This window comes from Wyeomyia smithii, chromosome 2 (assembly GCF_029784165.1).
Source record: "Wyeomyia smithii strain HCP4-BCI-WySm-NY-G18 chromosome 2, ASM2978416v1, whole genome shotgun sequence".
Lineage (NCBI taxonomy): Eukaryota > Metazoa > Arthropoda > Insecta > Diptera > Culicidae > Wyeomyia > Wyeomyia smithii.
The window spans coordinates 266,713,898-266,728,163 of NC_073695.1; the positions used below are offsets into that span (position 1 = coordinate 266,713,898).

General features: G+C 36.3%; 1 protein-coding gene across 1 annotated transcript; it reads right to left on the reverse strand.

Moving 5' to 3' along the window:
* Positions 1 to 3,014: 3,014 nt before the first annotated feature.
* Positions 3,015 to 5,183, reverse strand: LOC129721770 (uncharacterized). The gene is made up of 7 exons (XM_055674701.1): positions 5,015 to 5,183; positions 4,845 to 4,942; positions 4,543 to 4,668; positions 4,357 to 4,470; positions 4,104 to 4,298; positions 3,831 to 4,039; positions 3,015 to 3,773 (listed from the first exon to the last, which is right to left on the reverse strand). The coding sequence occupies exons 1-7, from the start codon at positions 5,040 to 5,042 to the stop codon at positions 3,731 to 3,733; spliced, it is 813 nt and encodes a 270-aa protein (XP_055530676.1). The 5' UTR covers positions 5,043 to 5,183; the 3' UTR covers positions 3,015 to 3,730.
* Positions 5,184 to 14,266: the final 9,083 nt, after the last annotated feature.

Sequence of the window (14,266 nt, forward strand, 5' to 3'; positions counted from 1 at the left end):
ATTTCAGACGCCATTTTGGAATTTGAGGTGATAGATAAAGTTGACCGGAAACCACCTCAGATAAGTAGTTTCAGAATTAGAACGATGTCCAGAGACCTGAGGATGACCACAAAGGCTATTTTCAATTCCAAAATGGCGATTTCCGGTTTATGAAAAAAAAACAATATTGACCGAATGCTATCGTGATGGGTATTTCCGGAATCGAGATGATGTCCAGAGATAGGAAATCGACTCCAGACGCCATTTTGAATACTGAGGTGGTGACTTCCGGTTTCCGGAAAATAGCGAAAAAGGAACAAAAATATATGAGTACTTTCGGAATCGAAATGATGTCCAACGACCCTAGCGGCCATTTTGAATATTAAAAAATGGCGACTTCCGGTTTCTGGAAAAGATGGAAAAATGGCCGAACACCACCGAAGATGGGTATTTTCGTAATCGAGATGCTACCCAGAGACCCCAAAACGAGACAAGACGTACCGGAAGTCACCATCATGAACTTCGGAATGGCGTGTGAAACTGAATTATGGTCTATAGGAATCATCCCGATCCCGGAAATACCCATTTTGAGTGGTGTTCGGCCATTTTTTATATTTTCCTGAAACCGGAAGTCGCCATTTTTTGATATTCAAAATGGCCGCTGGGGTCGTTGTCAGCTCTGGACATCATTTCGATTCCGAAAGTACTCACAATGGCACCTGCGGTTGGTTTCCGGTCTCTCGACATCATTTTGATTCCGGAACTACTCATATGAGGTGGTATTTGGTCAATTTCAGCTGTTTTACAAAAACCGGAAGTCACCATCTTGAATTTCAAAATGGCGTCTGAAGTTGATTCCGGGTTTTGTGGGTCTAATCCTGATCCCGGAAATACCCATATTCGATAGCATTCGGCCAATTTTGATTCATTTCCAGAAACCGTAAGTCGCCATTTTGACATTCAAAATGGCCAATAAGGTCGTTTGCAGGTCTATGGACATCATCTCGATTCCGGAAGTACTCATATGAGGTATCAATTGTAACTAGACCAGTATTATTACCAAATATTCATAAATATCCTCTGTTCCGGAACATATCTCCGAAAAAACCGAATTTTCGGAAATGAGAAAATTCTTCCGGCGCACCACTGGCACTAATTTAAAAGTAGATAAGTTTTTTAATCTTTTTGTACTAAAACTATTAAAATCGAATGAAAATTGTCAAAGTTACGAGAGTTTCAATTTGTGGGTACCCGGGTATCCCGTCGGGCATATAAGAGTGTTTTTTTGTCGAGCACAGAACGGTTAATCCAAAAAATCAATAAGTGATAAATAAAAACTTCTGGGAAAACTGGTAAAATTTCATAGCAAAATTTGTTCTGTATTGTTGTGATATAATTACACATAATGAATTATGATTGGTTCTTCCATTAAAATGACACTCAAAAAAATCACTCCGTATTTTTCCCTCCGACACGCTGGACCGGATATCTGGAACGAAACTATGCTGATCGTCAGTTTTAGCTTCGACACGAATCAGGCGGGCTCACCAAAAGATTGAATAATCTATTCTTTTTTGGCATATGAGCACAAACGTTTTGATTGTTCGAACCTGAACACGGTTCTCTTGAGATTTAATGAATTACTAGAATGCAAAGTGTAGAAAAATTTACTGATATCGTTAAAATAAAGAAAAAATTGGAAGCAGTACCTACAAACTATGTACTTGCTTATATTCCAGGTCTTTTTTTTATCCAGTATCAATCACATACAGGAGAAAATTGCATGTAGGGAGGGGGTGTAACGCAAACGCCTGGGTGGGCTTCTAATTCCTCTCCCCAGCTCCCCCGGAAACTATGGATACAGGCAGAACCGACTTGGTTAAAACAATACAATAAACAATATCGCACGCTAGCCTGAGGGCTAATGCGGTCTGGATCGGGCTAATGCGGTCTGGACACCCGTGCCCCAGTGCTGAGTCGTGAAAATTTCCAGTTCGAAAAGATCCTCGACCTGATCGGGAATCGAACCCGATATCACAACCGTGTGGGAGAGCTAGCCGATCGACATTGCTAACCACAGAACCACGGGGACTACATACTTGGTTAAAAAAAAATAAACAAATGCGGGAGTTGGGGTCGACGTCGATAAGTAAAGCCCACAGAACGCGAAATCTAATAATTACATTAGCGAAGAGTATTAAAGTCAGTGGATTTTTAATTTTGATAGGAAAGTATGCCGGACTAGGAAAAACTGCCGAAGTTAGATTTCCCGGAAGCATAAAAAACACATGCATCTAACTGATACCACCAATCAAACAATCCCTTCGGCCTTAAAAAAACGTTTCGTTTTATTTTTCGAACATTTAATTTATTTTGTATTTTGTTCCTGCATGATCAGACACCCATCAATGTTCAGCAAATCTTTTGTATATCAGTCATCTCTTATCATATTATCGAGGTTCTGGCATCACCTGATCAGAAACTCTTTTACGGTTGATTTTTTGTAACAAAAATAACAAATTGATTAAGATACTTTTTTGAAAGAGCAAGAAGCTGTTAATTTTTACCTGAAACTGGCTCGACCCGCAGCCGGTTCTTCTTGCTTTACCTTCTTAAGTTATTGAAATTATCTTATTTTTTTCAAAACGCATGAAGTTTAATGCTGGGCTGGAGCTAATCTAGCATGAGCTTTATCCGTTTAATTTCCAATCTGAGAACTTCCGCTTGAATCGTTCTGATCTGCAATTTCAATTAATTTTGTTAAGCCGCCGACGCGTGATAAGACGACTTCATCCAGGTCTTTTACGTATGAAGCAGAAGGCATGGCCCCAGAAGTGGAATCTAGACAAGTTGTGTGTTGTGGGAAAACAACGCAGATCATATACCCAGAGATTAAAAAACAGCAGAAAAATGCTTTATTCGTAAAATTAACAGAGTTGGTTTGTGCTGGCAATTCATCATTTTGCCGTTGAGTAAACGTCCATTTCCGCTGATTTGACGCTTCCAGGGACATCAACAAAATAAAAACACCACGGTTGGGGTAATGATCTGACCTAAGCTAACATCGTTTAACTTTATTACAAACACTACGTAGTCTGACTGCGAGAATACATCACACGTAAAAACGTGGAAAACAGCAAAAATAGTTTGTGATAATTCAAAACCATTTCTATGAGTGTGTGTGTGAGAGATTTTCTGATGTGCTTTAAAATCGAAATTTGAAGGTCATAATAATACAGTTTAGTAGATATTGCAATTACGTAGTATGTATATACAATCCTTCTAACAGTATCACGAACCGCACCATTTCAGGTCCGTGCGTATATAATTTGTAACTTTTACACCTTTCGTTCACGCTAAAGCAGGACTATACTAGAGAATTTCATTATCGTTAATCGCTTAATAACATCATTTAAATAAAAATGGAAGACTTTTTATCTTATTTTTTGCAATTTACTCTTGTAAGGTTTCGAGTCGTTACGACGGTTAGTGTTCTAAATGGGTAAATATTTGAGAATCTCTTACTGCGCAACTGGCCATTGTGTGTACGAGTTCGTATTAGAGTGACGCGAACGAGTTTTTGTATGCATTGTAATTAGTTAATAGTTCGATATGTTACGGACAGTTAACCAGTTCCATCCAGTACGTGTTAATTTGAAATGTTGCTAGCAAGATGTCTCAACCATTCGGAACCAGCTGGTACTGTTTTGGCCACCTTTGAACGTTTTTCTTCAATTTTTCAGAAGCCAGTTTAAGCCATGGTTCCATACTGGAACTTTTTGACCTTGAAGTATCTAGAGGGAATTTCAAACATTAGTATGATAACATTCGCAATGTCGTAGATTAAGTACCTCCACAAACCGTAACCGACTACGGTACAGACGGTAGCGACTGCAAGTGTAGATCCAACAGCGATTGGTGCAGTTTCATCGCGATATGTTCCGGTAGCACTGCACTGAAACGGGGGTCCCCACGTATTTGAAGACTTGTACATGAAGCTTTGCATTCTAAGTTCTCTAAGATACAGTTTTGCTAAATGTCCCGCTTTATCATTTTCATCCTAGTAGAATCAAGTTACACAGTATTTAAAGTTAGCATAAGACATGCCCGATCGATTAACTTACCTGCGAAAACATGGTTATGATAAGTTCTTGATCACAGGTGTAGGATTTTCCAACTGGAGTTGGGAAGAGCAACGTGCCCGGGGGTGTTGAGAGCTTAACATCCAAACCGGGACGATCGATATGCTCGAATATATGGTTGGAAGATGAATACGAGAGATCGACGTTGTTTACGTACCATCGCTCACCGCCGGGAGTCTACTCAAAGGTTTGTATTTTAATACAAGTGACAAATCGGATGGTGCTTTGTACCTACCTTCGAGAAATACATGTTTAAAATGAACCCCTTCCAACCAAGTGTAACCCGTGACTCATCTTCCCAGCACTCGCCGGAAATGTCCATCTGATCTGGCATAAAGGTATCAGCTTCCTGTTGGAAGAACAAAAAAAAATCAATTCTCTACCAGAGACAGTCTGCTGTGCAACATCGCACTACCCATACCTTATCTTCACCATATTTATCACGATACTGGATGCTGAGAAGACCATCGGTTTGTATTAAAATGCAAGTTGCCCCGCTGCTGCCATTCAACCTGTACAGTGACAGCGAAGACGGTGTCGTAGTTGCCTAGTGCCATCACAAAGAAAACCGTTTTATGCAATGCACGCGTGACAAGTTTTACGGAAAAAATGATAAAGAAAACAAAAATCAATAATCTGTCCAGTGGAAACTTTCATTCATAAATTCGAATCGATTCCGCATTTCGAGTGTTAAATGCGACTGAGAAAAACTAATCTACTTACAGAATTGGTGGTCGGTTTGAGGGTATATTTTGTGATTCTAGGTTTTTTGGTGGAAAGACCTTCCAGTTGCAGAGCCGATGCAACTGTAAGGAATACGCCTAGGTGGACAGACAGAAAATATCTTCAGTTGTTCAAAGGCAAACATGTAGTTAATCCAGCCTCAAGCTTACCGAAAATCAGCGCCTGTATCAGCACCATTTCCAACAACTTTGCGCCCACTACGGGAACGGGATTGAACAGCTAAATTTTTCCACAAATTATATTCTTCCACAACTATCTTGGAGGCGAGAACTTCAGCTGCAGTCACATGAGAGCAGTATCCTTGAATGAAAATTTTCTTCCCTCTTTCTTGTACACTCCAAGCTCTCTCGTGTCGATGTGTGCCAGAGTGTGGATCCTTCGAGGGGAGAAGCTTTCGCCTTCATCCACACACGAAACTTGCGCACTGGCATCACGGAAATGTTCCGCTGCGCTTTAAATGTTCCGTTAGTTGACGATGTAATGCCTGCAATGTAATTTAATGTTTATAATTCACATAAATATCAGTGGCATACAGCTGTTATTATACTAAATAATATACTAAATATAAATAACTAACTTTTATTAAATGTATTAGAGGAAGCTTTCGGATCTCAGGTGGAAATTTTTCTTGCTTGAAATATTTCATTGCGTACAATCTCATGCAATCGGCGAGGCGGGATATAGTAAACATGAAACAAGCGATTTCGAAATGTTTCACTAGTGTTTTTGGTTATGGTTTTACATTCGTTCTGTTCTAATCTCCAGCTCATTCTACGCTATTAATACGGTAGTTTTTCAACAATTAAATAATCAAAATTGGAACCAACTTTATCATGAACACTGTTTTAAAACTGAAATTCAAGAATTATTGTCATTGTTAAGTGTATAGCCCGTGCTTTCCGCTAAGTCAGCATATCTAGGGACTAACCCCCTGGTCTATACACCTATTGTAATCCTTCCCGTTGCACGTGTCGGCATGTGCGATACTCTAGACTCACATGGGTGGTCGTATCCGGGTCCTCCCCTGGGTAGGCGCAATGTCCGGCCAGGTTCTGGTACATTAACTTACTAACCCGATTCCCATTTTGTTTTAGTTATTCAAAGATGTTAAAGATAAGATAATATAATGATAAAATAGTAATGTTCAAAATATGATTGATCGTTACGAGTTTATGGTAACGATCAATAATACTTACGATAATAATTATAATTATAGATTTCAAAGAAGTATAGATAATAAATAATAATTGGCTCATCTGTTTGCGAATCAGATGCTCGATTCCTGTGTCTCTATCTCTCTTTTTATTCTAACGTGTATTGGTGGGGATCGTGGAAATGCTTGTGAAAGCTGTTCTTCCTTCGGTGCGCGATGTGCCTGCCATTGGTGTCGTCTCCGTTGTTCCCTGTTATTTGTTGTCATGTGCATGTGCTCGGGTGTGTTTCAAATTATGATGGGTGCGGAAACGAGAAGAAGGAAAGGAATGGAATTGAAGTGTTAGTAACGGGTAGAGAAAAAAAAATTAAAAATAAATGAATAAATAAATAAATAAAAAAAAAATAAAAAAATTAATAAATAAAAAAAATAAAATAAAAAAAAAATAAAAAAAAACAAAATGAAAAAAAGAAAAAAAAATAATAATAATAAAAAATAAAAAAATAAAAATAATTAAAAAAATAAAATTTAAAAAAACTATAAAATAAAAAAATATATATAAAATAAAAAAAAATAAAATAATAAAAAAAATTAAAAAAAAATTAAAAAAAATAAATAAAAAAAATAAAAAATTAAATTAAAAAATAAAAAAGTTGGTTGATTTGATGATCGATTTGTGAAGAAGCAGCAGAGTATCACCAATCCAGCACACCTTTCCGTTGTCTCATCGTTTAGCGCCACCCAGGGGGGTTACTTGGCCCTGTTCCCAATGCACTCAATATCTCTCCATCGCCCATCTATTCGCAATTGCTTGTGATACAGTGGACGAAATATTATTATCAGAGATAGTTTGCAGATGTCTTCCAGTTAGGAAGATCGACAGGTAATTGGTGGGTGTTCACATGGCTCTCCGTAGTATGTGCTACGGAGAGGGCCGGAAGTTATGATGAGCTTTCCCCCTCCCAAAATTGAAATTCAAGAATTATTGTAGAAAAATCAATCGAAATTTTGAATTGAAAGCCAATGAGCATGAGCTTTTAAATTTTCTAGCAGTCATTAAAGTTCACATTGAAATTACCTATTACTGTAATTTTACTCAAACCAAATAACAAATAAAAATATGATTAAAAAAGCACACACATGATTTCAAAGATAATTTCCAAAAATTCAACATAAATCGCTATTCTTTCTATAATCGGTGATTTTAACGCTAAACTGATTCCCATAGGTACCTTTTTATATAACATGAATCAGTTTCAAACAGTATTAGCTCTGTATTTAATTATTAAAAGGCTAATTGAAAAAGACTTAAGATTATATTGAATGTTAAATTATATGAGTAATCCGAATATTGTGTTAGATTGGTAAACTGAGGTCAGAGGTGCCAATAATCAACGAAAACCTTCAGTTCCTTACTCGTTTGAAAAATGTAGCCAGATGTCAGTATCAACGATCTCGTAAGCCTATTTACAAAAAATTACAGAAAGATATTAAACATATATTCGGAACCCTATCGAAAGCCTTCAAAAATGCTTGAAAAAAAAATTTAAGGCATATTCCAGTAATTAATGATGGATATCATTTTTAAAGCCTTGCTCAGCAGTTTGAGGGTGTTCATAATTCGAGTTTAAATTTTGTGAGTTGAATTGTAGATGAAACTTCAACAATCTGAATTTTTTTGGTGACAATGGAATATTTTTCGTATTAATTCAACATCTTCCTGAGAGCAGAATGTAATTTTTAGTAAAAGAAATTTGCTTTCTTCGACATGTAAACTGTTTGAAAGAGTTATTCTGAACAGAATAAAGTCACACATCAATAAATATTTAGTATTTGCAGATGGACATGGATGTTCCAAACCTATTTTCATCATGCTAAGATTTACTAAAATGGTACGAGCTAACAAATCTAAAGGTTATTCCACTGGAGCTGCTCTTCTAGACATAGAAAGACAGTGTTAGGCATAAGAGCAAAATCATTTCAAATCGCCTGGAAAAACGCGAAAATTTAATCGACCATTTTTGATTTGAATGAAACTTTGCACACGTATTTGGCTTAGCAAACTGAGCATCTGAGCAACCCATGAGTTACATTATAAAAGGGCGTATGCCTTTTGGAACAGGTTTTATTCGAAGCATTGTAGCCCAGAAACCGTTGGTTGTATAGCGAAACTGTCTGAGAATGAGTGGTAGGGAATTAAGAATGCACCATAAAAAATATATACTGTACAAAAAAAATTTTTTTACCAAAAAAAAATTAAAAACAAACATTAAATTTCAATTTAAAATAAAGAGTTGAATTCTTGTTTTATTTTTTTTAAAGAAACTTGACGTTATTACGCAACTTTTAAAAAAAAGTCCAGGATGGAGAAATGAAAAATATGTTTTTTATGGTAGATTAATTTTTTTATGAAAATTCTAATTTAAACATTTTTCAAAATATTTGTGTTCTGATGATTTTAAAAGATGCAGAGAGTTATTTTGAATCAAAAAGCTCTTGGTAGTAAACATTCTAAAGGCATTGGTTTTCGAGTTATTTCTAATTTAAGCTCGAAAAATTATAATTATTTAGGAAAATACACTTTTTTCCTAATTTGTCCATGGTTCTCCAGCAAAAACCATACGTTTATTGGAATGCTTGATCTAAAATATACAATTCATTCTTTGACAACAAAACGATTGGGCGAACGGTTCTCAAGAAAAGAGTTAGATGTTCTAAGTGATATAAATATATATAAGATTCAAATATTTATTTTCGAGTTTTATTATCTTAGGAACATATTTTTTTATGAAATAGATACTTTACAGAACCAGTTCCACCTTATATTTTATATACATCATAAGTAAATGATTCGTCATCTTTTGAAAACAGCTTCGTTTGTATCTTATTTTCTATAATCGGAACAAAAGAGTAATACTTTTGTGTGGCAGCTATTATTATAGATTTTTTGAAAATAATGCTCCATTCTGTTACTCCTTGTTCATATTCTTCATATGATACCCAACTAAATGCCATTTTTGATGAATTTTTATTATTTTGCTGATTAGACCAATCATACAATTCTTTTGCGCTTGTAATGGGATGCTCATGTTCTTTAGCTAAACTTGCATTTCCTGCCATTCGTTTTAATATGCAACCAATTGCATCGCATGGGCCTTTACCATGAGAAGTCGCAAAAAAATGCCACCCTGCATCGACGTTATATTTTGTTTTGAACTTGCAAAGACTTGCAAAGTTTTTTCTATTTTTATATTGTGAGGCAGCTCCATCAGACATTAATATCGCTTTTTTCAACTTTATTATTGTTTTCAAAAAACTCATTAATTTGACAATGAACACCTGAACCGCAACAGTATCATGATGGAGTACTTCCGATATTATGATGAAGCTGATATTCTTAAGTGTTCCAGATTCTGAATAGTAAACAACGGAGGGATGAATGGTGGCTTGACTATCATTCCAATAACTACACGAATCACGAATTGATAAAGACGTATTAAAATGAGCTTGACTGTTCAATATTTTTAATTTTGTAATAACGTTTTCGTTTAATTTGCGTAAGCTTGATGAGCACCGATGATCAGGAAAGGGTTTACAGCATTTGGGCTTGGTGTATTCCATTTTCACTTTATTCATCTTCACAAAACGAAAACTGTCACTAACACATCTGGAGTAGTGCAATCATATTTATATACGAAAACAGATATTATAGGTAACCCAGTAGTTATTGGTTGCGTACTTTACAAACAGCTATTATTAGTAAACAAGTAGGTAGTGTTGCACGACAAACATATTTTTTTATAAAACATTCGACAAGGGGGAACGTGTAGATAGGCTAAGGTTTAGCGCTTGTTTTATTTATCCAATCGTTTTGTTGTCAAAGAATGAATTGTATATTTTTGATCAAGCATTCCAATGAACGTATGGTTTTTGCTGGAGAACCATGGACAAATTAAGAAAAACGTGTATTTTCCGAAATATTAATAATTTTACGAGCTTAAATTTAAAATAACTCGAAAACCGATGCCATTAGAATGTTTACTACCAAGAGCTTTTTGATTCAAAATAACTCTCTGCATCTTTCAAAATCATCAGAATACAAATATTTTGAAAAATGTTTAAATTAGAATTTTCATAAAAAAATTAATCTACCATAAATTTTTTTTTTTCATTTCTCCATCCTGGACTTTTTTTTAAAAGTTGCGTATTAACGTCAAGTTTCTTTGAAAAAAAATAAAATAAGAATTAAACTCTTTTTTTTTTAAATTGGAATTTAATGTTTTTTTTTAATTTTTGTTGGTCAAAAAAAATTTTTTTGTACAGTGGATATTTTTTTATGATGCATTTTTGATTCGCTACAACTCATTTTCAGACAGTTTTTCAATACAACCAACGGTTTCTGGGCTACAATGCTTCGAAAAAAACCTGTGCCAAAAGACATACGCCCTTTTAAAATGTAACTCATGGGTGTAAAAAATCTCTCCACCTGTGAAAAATGCTCAGTTTGCTAAGCCAAATACGTGTGCAAAGTTTCACTCAAATCAAAAATGGTCGATATTCGACCATCGGTCATTTCGCGCGATTTGTCTCATAAGAGTTTGATTGCCAAATTGTTTACTTTCAATACTCCAATTTTTATAATTAAAATTTTAAGAAATAATCTCACTAATCGAACTCTGTGAATTGTCTACCAGAATTCAAAATCTGATAGATTGCCTGGCAGAGTAGGTGTGCCTCAAGGTTCAGTCTTGGGTCCAGTTCTGTACATTATATTTACATCCTGATTTTTTTCCCTTGGCGTTACATTCCGTATCGGAATTCGACCTTCTGTTTTACTATGCACAGACTTCGCAGCCGACTGTTAAGTGTACAGGACAATTGCGGGGCTAGCGCTACGATCTTACTGACACTAACAGTCTCTCCCGAGCCGGGACTCGAACATACGACGACTGGCTTGTTAGGCCAGCATCGTACCTCCAGACCAACTGGGAGATACATCCTGATTTACCTCTGCACAAAGTCATTGTTCTGTGATGATACAAGCGTTTCCGTAGAAGGAAAAATCTTCGTGTCATTTGCAGTAGATTGCAGGAAAGTTGTGTTTTCTTTTTATTTGCAAAAATGGGAATATTTCCCCCAGTACTTCTAAAACTCAAATCATAATACTGGAAAATACAAGTTTTGAACAATAATAGCTTTTTAACTATTCCTGTGAATTTTGGTGCCCCTAGCAAAGAAAATTTTTCTTGAATATTAAAACTACGTAGAGCACCCTTATCAAGTCTTCAAAACAGACCGCTTACATGTGTGTGTGAAATATAAAGCAAAAATGTAAGCAGTGACGTAGCATCATGGGTTATACTACTGATCAACACAGGTTTTGCAGAGCTCAAACTGGGAAAAAATGTAAGATTATAGCTTTTTAACCGTGAATTTTGGTGCCTCTAGCAAAGATAGAAGTACGTCAAAACACCGCAGAGTAATTGCTCGCCAGGTTCGTCGCTCCTACATTTACTTACGGGCAAACTACATTTGAGTCTATGAAGACTTCACGCACTTACGAATTAGCTAAAGGCTCTCCTTATCAGGGAGGCCCGGGGCATTTTTTGCATTTCTCTTCCAAGAGAGCTCCTCCCAGCTGGTTTCGAAGTACGATGCTGGCCTAACAAGCCAGTCGTCGTAGGTTCGAGTCTCAGCTCGGGACGGGAGAGACTGTTAGTGTCAGTAGGATCGTAGCGCTAGCTCCGCAATTGTCCTGTACACTTAACAGTTGACTGCGAAGTCTGTGTATAATAAACAGAAGGTCGAGTTCCGATACGGAATGTAGCACCAAGGCTTTGCTTTGCTTTTCCAAGAGAGCTACGTGATGCCTTATTAATGCACTAAATTACGTGAAAGCAAAGTGTTTTAGATGCTTAACAATTTAAACGATGACACTGAATGTTCCTAAAAATGTTGTTGTTATTCAAAGTTGAGTATTTATGTCAGTTTAAATGCTGAAAACCGCGTCGGTACGCTCAGTAGGATTTCCATCGTATTGAGTTTAGACATTCAGCTAAATTATGTTGTTTAGCCATTCACGGATTTCTGATTTTTATATAGGGTATCGAACGTCTTCGTCAGTGGTTTTCTTTGGCCCCCTTTTGCATAAGATTGCTGCAAAAAAACTGCCGAAGGAAACCACTGACGAAGATGTTCGATACCCTATCAGGTGAAAGATTTGATTTTCTGAGCAAAACGTGATTTTTTAAAATTTTAGATCATTGTCCTTCGATTTCTAATTGAAAAATAAAAATCGCTCCAAATCGCTACAATGACAGTTGGTATATGGGCGAAGTGTCATTGTAGCGACTTCAAGCAGTTTTAATTCGTGATTTGAAAATTTAATGAAAACGATAGAAAATTTTTGAAAATCACGTTTTGCTTAGAAAATGCAGCTTTTTCAGATGATATAAAAAAACGGATATAGCTGAAAAACCCAATTAACCCTCTAGTGCCCAAATTAATTTCTAAACGGACTTCGATAAAATCACTATAAACCATTATAAACATTTTTTAAGTGTTTATTGAAGCATTTCGGAACTTCGACTGAAGCCCGCCAAATGGCGGCATTGGACACTAGAGGGTTAAGTAAATAAATGGTGCTAAATATTCTAGGCGTAGGTAGGATCTGCAACATCTTGCAGAGGTTATTTCTGATGGGAATCTAATTGACGTTCATACACTGGTGGTGTTCGGCAAAATCGTTAAGCATCTAAAAACCTTCATTTTTGGTCTTGAATCAATGTAAAACAGACATTCTTAGCTCTCTGAAAAAGGAAAATGCAAACAAGTGGGTTTTTTCAGATTCACTAAGCGGAGAGAAAACCAATCGACTTCCGATAAATTTAGGATTGTTTGGGGCCCTTTTTCAAGAAACAAATAAATTGTGCTATTAACAGGCCCGGATTTAAGGGGGGGCAAAGGGGGCAAAGGCCCTGGGCCTCCCGATTCAAGGGGCCTCCTAGTCCTGGGGCGACCTTTTTTTTTTGCTCGTCACTTCCAGAAATTTACCTGAAAATGTTTCAAGAAAAGAGGGCCTCACAAACAAATTTGCCCCGGGCCTCCCACCGTCTAAATCCGGCCCTGGCTATTAAGTTTGATTTTTTCCATATAACGTAGCCCTACTTTATTGAACAGATGTAGAAAAAAGTTAAGCGGTTACATACCTTTTTATTTTTGGGAATATTGATTGTTGTTCGCATCACCGGGCATCAACCGTAGACAGTGAAATTGGCGAGTACCGTTTCGAACGAAACAAAAATAAAACAACACGAATGAAAAATATGCCAACACGGTCATCTGTCATAGATGGATCGACAGCGGAAACTGACTAGCAGAAGAAGAGAACAAAGAAGAACAAAAACAAAGTTTTCGCAAAATTGAGCTAACGTGATTCATTTAAAACTATTGATTATTAACTTTCGGGATTAATAATAAGTGTTATGAGTGAAGAGGTGAAAATTTTGGTGATCCTAGTTAGTCTCGGCACCTGTTAGCAAAAAAATAATGTTAGTAGTGTAAACATATCATTTATACAAATTAAAAACTTACCAGATTCGTAGCACACTTTAAACGAAGAACCGGACCGTAGTAGAAAATAGTATAAATCTCCTTTGATTGAGGACCTGTAAGTAAGAATAAAAGAAAGTGAATATAGTGATGAAATGCTAAAATATATTATGAAAATACTTAACTAGATTGAACCACAGCGATTGACCATCCAGAGTAGTACCGTAACGTCACGTAGACTGGTACGGTGATTGCTGGTATCTGTAAAGAGAAGGAATAAACAAGTAAAATTAATAATAAATGCATTAAAGGGTAGGAAAAATAAGCGAGAAAGGAGTATACAGTAGAAAGAGTTCAGGAAGGACAAGTATCGTAAGGAAGAAGGAGACTATTTGAGTAAGTAATGATCATGTGAAAACGCAAACAAAATGTTAAATAAAATGCATATTCTAGTTTTTGAGCCACTTTAAAAGTGCAGCTACGAAATATTTAGTCATCCGAAGATTCTCAAAAATCAAATAACGAGATTCCGGAGGCCTCAACCACGATGAGTAGCAAGTCCCTGGATTTGACTGCTACCCCCTGCGAATAATGTGGGCAACTTTCGACAGAGAAAGAGGCTATGATTGCCTGTGATAACTGCGACTGCTGCACAGTGGTCCAATAAGGTAAAAACTGGAACTTAATTCCATAGCGC